The sequence below is a fragment of the Hyperolius riggenbachi genome, chromosome 10 (assembly GCF_040937935.1).
Source record: "Hyperolius riggenbachi isolate aHypRig1 chromosome 10, aHypRig1.pri, whole genome shotgun sequence".
NCBI classification, from domain to species: domain Eukaryota; kingdom Metazoa; phylum Chordata; class Amphibia; order Anura; family Hyperoliidae; genus Hyperolius; species Hyperolius riggenbachi.
In genome coordinates this window covers 65,489,293-65,503,378 of record NC_090655.1, presented here as the reverse complement: position 1 = coordinate 65,503,378, position 14,086 = coordinate 65,489,293, and the positions used below count along the sequence as shown (strand labels likewise).

The 14,086-nt window shown below is 44.9% G+C and overlaps 1 protein-coding gene across 1 annotated transcript in view; it reads right to left on the bottom strand.

The window, feature by feature from the left end:
* The window catches only part of NHLRC2 (NHL repeat containing 2), a 53,452-nt gene that overhangs the window by 8,564 nt on the left and 30,802 nt on the right, over nucleotides 1–14,086 (bottom strand). Inside the window, exons 8-9 of the mRNA XM_068258802.1 lie at nucleotides 10,357–10,479; nucleotides 3,368–3,577 (exon numbers count right to left, since the gene is read on the bottom strand). Of these exons, the coding sequence (XP_068114903.1) occupies nucleotides 3,368–3,577; nucleotides 10,357–10,479 (333 nt within the window). The remainder of the gene's footprint in view (nucleotides 1–3,367; nucleotides 3,578–10,356; nucleotides 10,480–14,086) is intronic.

Here is a 14,086-nt window from a genome sequence, read left to right as displayed (position 1 = left end):
GATACACTAGGCCAGGGATGTCAAACTGGACCTTTGTTTTCACTTTTTACCCCCCAAATACATTTTTATTGAATGTAAAGCAATAACAGTAACAAACATTCAGGTATAAATTGCATCATGGTTTAATGTACATGACATATATATATATATATATATATATATATATATATATATATATACAGAATGCAAAGGTATTTGAGAACACATAAGTCAAGGATATAGGTCACAAGATCATAATCTACTGTTTTCTACTTCTATGAACCTATATCTTCGTGGGTATACATAGAACAAAGAGTCTGTTCACTATCAATATAGATGTGAGACATCAATCTATCATTTAGAAAAGGGTCATCATCTTGTTACCACCACACGGTATATAATGTATAAGGTAACATATTTAAGAAACTAATAAACCAATGTAGGGTCTAATGCAGAGGTGTGAAAGTAACAGCAGCTCTTTACCTTACCTGCTATTTTCTTGTGGTAAGGGGAGCTGTTGTGGACAGTTTGTCTCATCAGAGGGATAGGGGAAGGGAAGGAGAGTGTGGGGGAGAAGCACCAGGGGGGGAGGTATTATATCCATTAAGTAGAATAGGGAGGTACCACTAACAATCTGTGTTGGTAGGGTATACTACATTTCTCATTATACTATGGGATAACTAGTATTAGAGGTAGAGACTTCAACAAGAGAATTTACTATTTCTTTCCAATTAATAGATTGGACAGGAGGATATAATAGGGGGTTGGGATTTAATCGGAGATTGTGTTCCATAGTTAGGTTACAATGCGTGGTCTGAATTATGGAAGGCAAGGAAGGGATATGTTCAGATGCCCATTCTCCTAAAATAGCTTGTCTTGTGGAGCATAACAAGTGTGCCACTGGCATTTGGAAATTAATAGGAAAGGTTTTAAGGCCTATAAGAAACTGGGCTAGTTCTGGACTTCCTGTTATCGGTGAGCCTGTAATTGTCGTAATTATTTGGAAAATAGCTTGCCGTAAGAGCTTGATCTTGGGGCAGTCCCATAATAGGTGAAAAGCTGTACCTATCATATTACACCCTTTCCAGCAATAGGGGGAATGATCAGTAGAAAAGCTGGCTAACAAGTGTGGAGAGGTATAGAATTTATAGAAGATCTTCCTTGAGGTCTCAGGGTGAGTGGCATATTTAGATACCTTTTTAAGGTCGTTATGGGCCCTGTCAAACTAGACCTTTGAGGGCCCAGGTCCTCACAAAAATGTTGTCAGTAATTGAGGAGTCTGAATCAGGAACGGTGTGGTCCATCAGATAGAACACATTCCTCTCTTTCTCAGTCCATCCTAAACACTGGCATGGATCTGGCCCTCCAGGCCTGGAGCTCAACACCTGTGCACTAGGCCGACTGCATGCCGATACATCTAGGGAGGGATGGGGAGGAGCTGCTGTAAACACGGAAATGGCCCGACTGGCCAGCTCAGCCCGAGAATTAGCTAGACTTTAGATTCTAGCTCAGGGGTAAGGAACCTATGGCTTGGGAGCAAGATGTGGCTCTTGATTACTGCATCTGACTCACAGACAAATCAGTAGGGGTTGATTCACTAAGCTACACTGCTCAAGGAGCACAGCTTAGTGTGGCAGCGCAAATAACATTTTCAGAGTAGGCACGCTACTGCTGTAGCATGCACTACTAACTTACTCACGCTACCAAAAAACAAAACGGCGGCTCCAACTGTCCCACTATGGACCCTGTCAGGTCCAGTGACTTTGTAGGATGAGACCCCCGCACTTTGATTGCCCCAATAGGCTGCCTGTCACTTGACAGGCAGCCTATTGGGCCAATCAAAGTGTGGGGATCTCGTTCTACAAAGTGAATCAACCCCCAAGTCAGCTAGCTAATTGTACTAGCTGTTAGTCGGTATTTCTCCTGTCTGGCTCTCAGGGAAATTGCTAATGTTGCTGAAACCCAAGAGTAGCTGAAGACATGCCTGACACTTCTGCTGCCTGGCGGGATCAACTGTATACACATCCCCATGGCAACAGGGATGTGAACCCTACTGTCCCAGTTTGAAACATATTGTATGGCTCTCGCGGAATATCATTTTAAAATATGTGTTGTTTATGGAGTTCAGACAAAAAGGTTCCTGACCCCTGTTCTAGCTAGTTGACTGTTAGCCTAAGTTTCCACTTGACCCAAACTTCCAACAGCCAGTGGGAGTGGACAGTGCACTCTAGTGTCTGCTCTGATGATCAGTTGTGGTCTGGTTGGTGACTGGAGCAGATGCATTTCCATCATAGGCTATATGGGAAATGCATCCGCTGTCTGGGAAAAATCTGCTTGCAGCAACGGACCTGTTGCAGACTGACAATTGTGAACAGATCCTATTTATAAATTAGGATCTGCCGACTGTGTTTTCCAATGTGGTAAAATGAACAAAAAAAATAAAATAAAAAAAAAATCAGTTTTCTGCTATAGTGGGAGCTGAACCTCATTGTATGGGCTGTATGGCAGAGAGCCCAGGAGCTCAACTTTACATTAATTAGGTATAATTATTAACCAAATTGGTCACAAAAGATTGTTTTAGGCAAGAATTATCTCAAGTACTTTCACGGCTTTTAGGCCTGTTCCCATTATGCTATTTTTTTGAGGTTTTTAAAATACTGTAAAATATGCATTTTGCTGTTCCCAAACGCGTGTACCCTTAGATGGGCGGGCCACGTTAACATTTATGACTTTATGCTGCAATTTTCCAGCATGTGCTGAGTGCTCGTGTTTTAGCGAGAACACATCTCCATTTAGCGTAAAGCTTGGTTCACTCATAAAAAGATGTCCAGCCCTGTCAATTTTTGGCAGTTGGCATTAATTTTGTATTTCTATGTGTTCACACACAAATCTGTACATTTGTGGTCCAGTCTTGACAGTTTTGTATGTGTTCCTAAGGTGTACATTTCCATTCCAATCAGGTAAAACTGATAGAAAACTGATAGGACAGGAAATGTACAGATTTATGTGTGAACGCAGCTTGACTGAATAGGGTTTGCAAACGCACAACAAAAACATATACAGGTAGTGCCAGACTTACGAACGCCAGACTTACGAACGGCATGGATTCTGGGAGCAAGGTAAAAAACAAATTTTTTCAAATTGGACTTGAAGTTTGAGAAAATCGATTTTAAAACATTCAAAGAAACAATAACTTGTATAAGCAGGTACAGAGGGCAGAGGTGACAGAGGGGGACACTGGAGGCACAGAGGAGGTACAAGGGACAGAAATGGCACAATGTTCCGACTTAAGAACAAACCTACAGTCCCTATCTGGTTCATTAACTGGGGACTACCTGTACTGCCACAGATGTGCCCTGGGCAAGTAAAACACAAATACGGTACTCACCACAGATACCATTTTGGATTCTATGTCCAAAACTTTTATTTGATGGTAATTGGTGTCGGCCACATACATCAAATGTGAGTCATTCCCAACACAGAGACCACCCGGTTCATTGAAGGATGTCTGAAGAAAACCGGGACCAACGACACTACCGGCTTCTCCTGTACCAGCCAGGGTAACACAACTCTTGCTCTTTGGGTCCACCACTTTGATCTAGGAAACAAAAAAAAAATACATAAAAAAAGGGTGGAGACTTGGTCTCATACACACAGTCAGGCCCAGATTTACCTCATGGGAGCCTACAAGTGTGCAGGCTGTCCTAGCTGTCACTTCTTCCTTACCCATCATAGATGGCTACAGGTGGCTTTTACTATTAGGTAGCCAGAAGAACCCTCAATATTAAATAGAGGTGACCCCAAGTATTAGGTAGTTAGAAGAACCTCAGTATTAAGTAGCTAAAGGCGCCCCTGACTGAAGGGAGATCTATAGGGAAGGAAGGAGGCGTTTGGGGAGGGGAATGAGCTGCCTTTCCATCATCCGGCGCCTGTAGGCACGTGCCTACAGTGCCTTATGGTAAATCCGGCCCTGCACACAGTCATGGCCAAAAATACTGCACCCCTGCATTTATTTTCAGACAATGTACCACTTCTTTCAATATTTTTGAAATTACGAATGATTTGGCATAGTCATGTTTGCACACAAAAATGTAATTGTTTGCAAAGGACGCTACTCTACTGGTACTGTGATTTGACCTTAACCCTTTGGGGACCGCTGACAGTAAATCCTACGCCGCACTTGTGGCTGTCTAAGTTGACATCTCTCCTCAGCGATCAGGAGTCATCGCGATTGGCTCCTGATCACGTGATCACCGGGTGGATCGTAGTGATCACTATTAGAGCAGCAGCGTTAGGAGGGGAAGAAGAGGATCCACTCACCTTCCTATCATCACCCCGGTGATCGTCGCAGCCCTCTGCGCTCTGGCCGGCATCCCCGCTTGCTCTGAAGTAAGTGTCGGGTCCCGGCTCGATGACGTAATCAAGCCGCGACCCGGAACTTAACGGCAGTGCGAGCGAGGATGCTGGCCAGAGCGGAGGGGGCTAGAGCTGCCCATCGCTGGAGCCTGGGGAGGTGAGTAAAGGGACACTGGGCTACACAGACGACACCAGTCTATACTGGGGAGCCGGCTGTCTGACTCCCCCCCCCCCCCCCCCCCCCCGCATGTAAAATGGCCTGGTCCTTAAGAGTGGGTTAGGCAGCCGGTCCCCAAAGGGTTAATGTATACGTGCATTTCTTCATAGTGTTGAAAACTCACTAGTGAGTGTACATGCAAAGGTTGTCCAGAAAGTAACAGCTATTTGCTTTCATCTGCCACACAAGGTATTCTGTGTACTTTAACATGTATCTGTCAGGATAACCTCTTCTCTCCCTGCAGCAATTGTCATGTGACTGCAGAGCCCCCCTTTCCTCCAACCCATAAGGGAGAAGTGTGGTGCTACTACAACAAAGAGGTCAAAAACCTTGTAAAACGATATGAGAAGTGCTTGAATAAACTAAGCGATTATGTGGAGAAATAACCAGAAAATGCAGTGTATCTAAAATAAATAAAACGTTTCCTTAACCACTTGCCGACCGCGCACTCATAACGCGCAAAGTGGCAGCTGCAGGACCAGCGACGCAGATCTGCGTCGCGCGGCTGCTTCCTGTCAATTCACGGCGGGGGGCTCCGTGAATAGCCTGCGGGCCGCCGATCGCGGCTTGCAGGCTAAATGTAAACACAAGTGGAAATAATCCGCTTTGTTTACATTTTTACAACGCGGCTAACGGTAGCAGCGTTGTACCAGATCAGCGATCCCCGGCCAATCAGCGGCCGGGGATCGCTGTCACATGACAGGCAGGAGCCTGTTAGAGGCTGCACAGGACAGATCCGTTCCTGTGCAGCCTCCGATCTCCGGGGAAGGGAGAGAGGAGAGGGAGAGGGGGAATCCTGCGGTGGAGGGGGCTTTGAGGTGCCCCCCCCCCGCCAGCCACAGGCAGGCAGGAGCGATCAGACCCCCCCAGCACATCATCCCCCTAGTGGTGAAAAAAAGGGGGCGATCTGGTCGCTCTGCCTGGTGTTTGATCTATGCTGGGGGCTGTAGAGCCCACCCAGCACAGGTCAGCTAAAACCGCGCTGGTCCTTAAGGGGGGGGGGGGGGGGATAAAGGCTGGGTCATCAAGTGGTTAAAGAGAACCCGAGGTGGGGTTGTGACATCAGTATTAGCACACAGAGGCACATTCTGCATACAATGCCCAGCCTCTGTGTCCTTACAGTGTGCCACCAGTCTCCCCCTCCCCCCCCTTGCTCTGCTGTCCCTCATTCTAAAAACCACCAGGCTAGCGACAGCAGATTGTCGCCAGTCGGCTGTTTACCTTTTGGCTGCCACTCACCGCCGCTCCCCCCACCTCCTCTATAGCGCGGCTCCCCGCCTCTGTCCCTCGGGTTCTCTTTAAGGAAACATTTTAACGATCTTTACCAATCGAAAATATCTGACATGACGGAAATTATCTATCGAACACAAAAACGTATCGTGTGTACCTAACATGAGGATGTTGACGCTTTTGATAAATTTCAGAATGTAAATCAGGTAGAGGGAAGATTTTACAATGGGCAAACACTGACTAAATAATCTGAATATTGTATACAATTAAAAATAAAAAAAAGATTTTATTCATGTTGATTTTAATACAGATCCTCTAATATAACCCCTCCTTTTGTGTCACCACCCCTCCCTCTAGATTGTAAGCCTTTGGCAGGGCCCTCTCCCCTTGTGTATCATACATAACTGTGTGCACTGTACTCAGAATTTGGAACTTGTTACCACTACCACTCCAGTTTATGATCTGGCATTGTACTACTGTCTGCATTGTGTTGTTTATCTTTTTGCTATATAAATACTAAATAATAATAATAATAATAATAATATTTCCTGTATTTAGTTGTATCTATTGTCTATTACCTGTATTGTTCTGTCACCCCTGTTATCATTGTCTGTAACCTTATTTATTGTACAGCGCTGCGTAATATGTTGGCGCTATATAAATCTAATAAATAATAATAATATAAAGAGAGGGACATATGTCTATTAGTGTGTATTCAGCAGAAACATCTTAGTAACGTGAGATCAGACATCACTGCAAACTAGCATTAAATAGAGGAAATCATTAAGGATAACTGTTAGCTATGCAGCCATCGTGTCTCTCTTATGTTTTCGTTCCCAGGGTGATGTCAGTGGAGCTACAGTGACATAACTAACATGTCTACAGTCACAGCTAACCAGGACCATATTCAACAGTCATTGTAGAAATGCAAAATCCAGAATGATATCTTGTGAAATAGTGACACCTGCAGGCTGAAACATGGTACTGCCCTCTTCAGTGAATAGGAATACCAGAGTAAGTAAGCTTAAGTGGTACGCCAGGATCAAATGCTGCATAACAAGCTGATAGAGTTGCTATCGCCTTGTCTACTTTTTATAAAACGATCTGAATTTCAAAATAAATCAAGTGGTCCCATGATGGGCAGCAAAGCAATTTTCTGTGGCGTTCTGCAAGAAGCCCCACTTATTACTTATTATTTAATAAGCAGCGCTGTACGGATTATATTGTCTTGTCACTAATTGTCACTCAGAGGGGCTCACAATCGAATCCCTACCATAGTCGTGTCTATCGTGTAGTATGTGTAGTTTGAGGCCAATATATGGGGGAAGCCAATTAAATGATCACTATGTTTTTGGGATATGGGAAGAAACCGGAGAGCCCGGAGGAAAACCAAGACATGGGCGAGAACATACAAACTCTGTGCAGATAGTAGGATTTAAAATGTATAAAACACATACTTCTGTTTAATATTTTGTGTGCTTGAGCGCTAAGCTCCTTGTATTTAATAATTTTAGGCGCATTTCAGGAGGTCAGATCCAGGGCTGTGGAGTCAGAGTCGGAGTCGTGGAGTCGGAGTCGTGGAGTCGGGCAATTTTGGGTGCCTGGAGTCGGAGTCGGGAAAAAATGCACCGACTCCGACTCCTAATGAATTTGTAACTGTAATTAAAATAGAAAATATGATAAAATGTTCTATTTCTCAGATAATAGTCATTAAAAATAATGTATATATACAGTAATAGCTGTGCTTAGTCCACAAAAATGAAATAAACCAATCAAAATTAGTTACTTGTGCTGCTTCAATAAAGCAGTCCCTGTATTTTTAAGGTCAGATATACATATCTGATTGTGACTGTATATATGATGTGTACACAGGAATCTCTTATATATACTAAATAACATCTATGCTGTAAGAATAAAGCCTGATGTGTAGCCGTGTCACTAATAGAGATGGTCAGCGAGATGGAAATAATTCTGCGTCGATTCTGATTTATGCAAATGTATGCACTCCCTTTGCTGATGAAATCAAATAATTTGATATGTTATTAAAATTTGGTTTGGTGACTACAAATTAAAGGGTAACTGAGACGGATGAAAAGTAAAGTTTTATACATACCTGGGGCTTCCTCCAGCCCCCTTCAGGCTAATCAGTCCCTCGCTGTCCTCCACCACCAGGATCTTCTGCTATGAGTCCTGGTAATTCAGCCAGTCAGCGCTGTCCGGCGCATGCCGCTCCCACAGCCAGGAACATTCTGCACCTGCGCAATAGTGCTGCACAGGTGTAGTATGCTCCTGGCGGCGGAGTGTGTGCATGCGCACTACGCCAGACTGGCTCAAGTACCTGGACTCATAGCAGAAGATCCAGGTGGTGGAGGAGGACAACGAGGGACTGATTATCCTGAAGGCGGCTGGAGGAAGCCCCAGGTATGTATAAAACTTTAATTTCATCTGTCTCAGGTTTACTTTGTTACACAGTAGTACTATACTCTACATATGCACTCCCCACAGAGCTGCAGGGAATCCACTGAGAATGCTGTGCACATTGAACACAGAGGTGTTGTCTGTTTACAATCTCCTCATTCCCCTGCAGAGTACCTGCACAACATTCTTACATGTACCCACACTTACATTGCCTAGGGCCTGATAGATGTTCTTTGTTCCGGTTTGTACCTTTTACAAGTACTCTTACCAAGGACTAGTTTTAGTCTAAAGGGAATAAATATAGTAGTCTCCATATCCTTCTCACTTCAGTTGTCTTGTAAAATTCCTAAGCATTGGCAGTTAACCACCTGAGCGGTCTGGACGAGCTCAGCTCGTCCAACACCGCCGGAGGTCGCCGCTCAGGCCCTGCTGGGCCGATTTTTATCAAATAAAAAGCAGCACACGCAGCCGGCACTTTGCCAGCCGCGTGTGCTGCCTGATCGCCGCCGCTCTGCGGCGATTCGCCGCGAGCAGCGGCGAAAGAGGGCCCCCCTAGCCGCCTGAGCCCTGCGCAGCCGGAACAAAAAGTTCCGGCCAGCGCTAAGGGCTGGATCGGAGGCGGCTGACGTCAGGACGTCGGCTGACGTCGATGACGTCACTCCGCTCGTCGCTATGGCGACGATATAAGCAAAACAAGGAAGGCCGCTCATTGCGGCCTTCCTTGTTTATTATGGGCGCCGGAGGCGATCGGAAGATCGCCTCCGGAGCGCCCTCTAGTGGGCTTTCATGCAGCCAACTTTCAGTTGGCTGCATGAAATAGTTTTTTTTTTATTTAAAAAAAACCCTCCCGCAGCCACCCTGGCGATTTAATCAGAACGCCAGGGTGGTTAAGAGACAAATTTCATGTTACATACTTTTAATCAACAAAATTGTAATATGCAAATTAGAGGAATCGGAGTCGTGGAGTCGGAGTCATCCTAAACTGAGGAGTCGGAGTCGGTGGATTTTTGGACCGACTCCACAGCCCTGGTCAGATCTTCCTTTCCTCAGATCCTCCTTTCCTTTTTTTTTGTCTGAGGAAAGGAGGATCTGACCTCCTGAACCGCGCATAGCAGAACGCTAGGTCCACACTAGGCACGGTTGCAAGACGGACGCTGCAGTCCAGGATCAGGGGAAGTACCACCTGACCGCAAACTGATCCGTTTTCATAAAAAGTGCATAAGTTTTGAATCAGTTTCCGTTCAGTTTTTTACCCCAAAAAACGGACAGAAAACGTCTCTATCATTAGGAAGGTAGTGGGAGGATTTTTTTGGGCCAATAATGAAGTTCAGGCTATCCGTTTTTTCATCCGTTTTTGGTGCCATTTTGCCTGTGGAGATGGAGTTGCGTTTTCCCATTGCTTTTCACTACCCATCCGTGTATCCGTGGTCCGTAAAAATGCAGCAATTCCGGACCTTCCGTTCAGGTTTTGAAAACAGGTCCCTGCAAACAGACGGATCCGTTTTTTTTCTTGGGTGAGGACGGCTGCTATTTTTACCATTAGTATCCGGGACTCCGTTTTTCATCAGGGCTGAAAAACGCAGCCACGGGTACGTTTCCGGACCTAGTGTGGACTAGCCCTAAAACCTTTTATCATTACACACAATATTCATTCACACTTCTAATTGCCTGTGTGCTGTTTCTATAGCCTTGCAGTGCAACCCAGGAGTTTCTTTATAGCTCTCCATTCAAACAGTGCTGCCTATAGCAGAATAAGAACACAGGCCAGGCAGATATTCACAAAGGAGTACCAGTGGATCCTTGTTTTATCTACGACAGAGGAGGATCAGCTAAATTGCCAAGCCCAGTGCCCGGTTAGAGGGACAAAAGCCCTGCTGCTGGACAAACCTATATGGGCTTGCCAGCTACTACACAAGGTAAGATTATTCCAGCTTTACTTGCTCGGTTAGATCGCTCCCTGAGTGCGCTCTATTTTCTGTCTTGCATTCCAGATTGAATGACCACTGCAGTGGATTTTAAGCAGCACCCATTTTTGATTTTGATTCTAACCACATTGAAGCTCCACTGCTCTCTCCTTCTGTTCACAGAAGTTATTCACTACACTATCTCATCCAATGACAAGGAGGCCACAGGAAGCCATTAGCAGACTGACTCACCTTGTGATTATAGGAATCTGCTACATACAGGACATTCCTCTTCTGGTCCCAAGCTACGCCCAGCGGATGCTGGAGTTTGGCATTGATGCCAGCTCCATCAACGTCACCAAAGGCAAAGAGGTTCTGTGATTGTTAAAAAAAAAAAAAAAAAAAAAAGATACTAGTATTAGAATCCACACAGCTAGAGTGTATGAGTTGTGCTTAATTTATGCCGTCTCAACTCAAATTTACACAACGACCATTAGACTTGAGGGCAGCCTTCTTCTGCACTGTGCTTATACTCTACTAATTTAAAGTGAACCTAAAGTGAAAAAAATATTGTCCATTTACTTACCTGGAGCGTCTTCCAGCCACCCGAAGTCGTCCTTGTACCTCGCCGTCATCCTGCAGGCTCAGCCGCTCCTCTGCTGTCCCCCTCTGTAATCTGGCTGACAGAAGGGTTTCCCCAATAATATGCCGTGCTGGCCACATGCCTCCTCTATCGCGCTTGCATGGCTGGCAGTGTTCTGCGAATGTGCGGGGGCAATTTTAGCTTACTGCGCAAGCACAAGTTGCTCCTGGCCAGGGAAGCAAGTTGGAAGATGTGCGCAGCACAGGGCAGTGCATCCAGTTTGGAGAGGGACAGCGGAGGAATCACGGAGAGGGACTAGGAGGGCTTAAGGGGGCTGGAAGAAGCCCCAGGTAAGTATATGGGCACTTTGTTTCCAATTTAACCATTTATGCCGCGTGGATGTGAGCTTCACGTCCGCAGCGGCAGCTGCTAAAGCCGCGCTAGTCATGTCCCTGCAGTTTGGGTGGCTGTGCGGGCGATCCTGTTCCAGTTCACAAGCTATTGTTGGATTTCTTTTGATAGTCTGCGAGCGGCGACAGTGATGCAGGCTCCGAAGGCTTTCCTCTTGTTACTGTAGGTACAGTAAGTATCTGCTTTTTGACCCAAGGTTCACCTCAGGTACACTTTAAAAAAAACAACTATTAGCCATACTATGCCTGGAAAAACACCCACATATGTAAGTAGATAATTACTTGCTCTACTTACATCATAAAAGTATTGTACTGTCCACGTTTTGATTACAGTGAATTTTATACAGTAAATGAAGAGAACTCTGTTACTGGCAGGAGTAATCTTGGATCCCACAGGCTGAAGCATTCCCCCCACCTCAGCATCTCCCCGCACTATTACACAGCAGGGAGGGATAAAGGCAGAGCACAGAGACTCACCTACTCATGGTTCCAAACGCTGGAGTTCCCGTCTATACTCTCTGCACTACCGCCACCGGTAGCGCAGAGTATAGACAGAAACTCCAAAGCCTGGAACCATTAGTAGGCGAGTCTGTGTGCACTGCCTTCATTCCTCCCCGCTGTGCTCTGTAATAGTGCGGTGCGGAGAGGGGATGCTGAGGGGGGTTGCGGGGGTAGGCAGATGCGGCGGTAATGTGGAGACAGGGCTGCCATGGCACACTACAGGAGAAGGGGAAGTTGCAGTTTTAAAACCACACTTTGGATTTTAAGCTAAAAAACTAAACAGAAATAATGACCCTTTGAACTTTCCTGCAGTAAAACCTTTCCTCAAGCGGTCTCTCACTGTTTACTGTAAAACATCAAAATGAACATCCGCACACTCATACAAAAATCATACAGCTTCAATGCTGTCCCTACAGCTACGTTAAAAGCTGGGGTCGTGGTTACAAGAATAAAGTCTCTTGCATAGTCACATACACCGCGTAGAGGTAGCCCAGTGTCATATTTGTCCTAACTCTGGCCCTGTAACATGCATAGCACAAACATGCACGCATTTAGCGCATCAAAACCTATCTAGGGAATAGGATCACATATCCTTAACGTCCTCCTATTCCCTAGATAGGTTTTGATGTGCTGAATGCGTGTATGTTTGTGCTATGCATGTTACAGGGCCAGAGTTCGGACACATACAACACTGGGTTACCTCTACGCGGGGTATGTGACTTTATTCTTGTGACGAAGATCCCAGCTTTTAACTTAGCTGTAGGGACAGCATTGATTGTTGCATGATTTTTGTAAATGGACTTGCATGAGTGTGCAGAGGTTTATTTTGAGGTTTTGCTTGCTTCACCCCTTCCACCACTTCCCCATTAATTCTACAAGTGTTTAAATGTCCTAGTTCAAGGTGGGGAGCCAGGATTTTGTGGTTTTTTTTTAATTGTATCTCACCATTTACTGGTTGTTTAAAGGGAACCTGAAATGAGAGGGATATGGAGGCTGCCATATTAAAATCCTTTTAAGCAATACCAGTTAGGGCCCTTTTCCACTAGCAATCGCTAGCGTTCACGCTGAACGCTAGCGATTGCTGAATCGAAAAAGCTAAAAATTTACCGGCGATTTCCCGACGTTTGCGGCCGCGATTTTGCTATGCTGTGCACTGCATAGCAAAATCGCGGCAAAAGTCGCTCCGCGGCGCGATCGCGATCAAGTAAAAAACGAATCGCGGTAGTGGAAATTACCTACCGCGATTCCTATGTTAAAAAGCAAACCGTATCGATTTTAAAATCACTAGCGGTTTGCGGTTTTGCGATTAAGCAGTCGCAAACGCCCTAGTGGAAAAGGGCCCTTACCTGGTAAATCAACCACATTGTGCGTTACACTGTCCAGCATCGCACAGCATGCCTCACATTATGCCAACCGATACGATGCACTGCACTTTAAATAGAAATCATCTATTTACATCGAACATTAATATGGGAAAAAATATACCCTTCATATTTATGGAGTACATATGTATATTAAAGAGAACCAAGCTTCAAGGTTACCTATAAGGGAATATCTAAACTGACTTGTGTATGTTTGTTTTAACTTTTAATTTTCAGTTCTGGTTTGCTTTAAAGGGAACCTGAAGCGACTAAAATTATTTAAAATAAACACATGACATAGCTCCACATGACTATTATATACTTACCTCACACTCAGTTCCTCTCAGAAGCTCACCATTTTCTTCTTACAGTGATACCTTCCAGTTCTGACAAGACTGTCAGAACTGAAATATACCAGTTGCTGTCAGTTGTATATCAGCAGCTGTCAGTTACAACTGAATGCGCAATGTAATGTCCATGTTTCCCTATGGCTCAAGTGGGCCATATTACAGTTTAACAGTGTGCTGACTAGGAAGCCGTTATGGGGTAATGGCCATTTTTAAAATGGAGGACAGAGAATTCCATCGATCAAAGTGGACAAATGGGAGGCAGGAGAGGAGAAAGAGATTGAGGAGTGGACTACACGGGAGGTAAGTATGACCTGTGTATGGTTATTTTGACTTTTTATTTTCAGTTCAGGTTCTCTTTAAGGCAAATCCGGTCATGCTTAGTATGGTGACACAAAAGCATCACGTCATCCCAAGGAGAGATATTACTTGTGCAAACGATTGACATCATTGTTTAGCAACATCTATGACAGCATGACAAAACTACAGAGATGTGTGACAGCATAGAGCCATTATTGGAAGAGCGCGATACATTTCTGCAGTTGCGTACATAATTATCCCTATAATAAAACACATTATTATGGTGTCAGCAGTGGTCTGCTGACTGTAAATATGAACAGATGACCTGTAGCAAGTTTGTTTCAGGTCAAAAGGACACTACTAATAGCCGGCAATACGGCGTGAAGTACCTAATGTGAACCGATTATTATTAACGCTCTCTATAATTGAGAAGTGCCAGAGGCTGGACTCCACCCTAGAATGACAAGCCGTGCTGCAAGC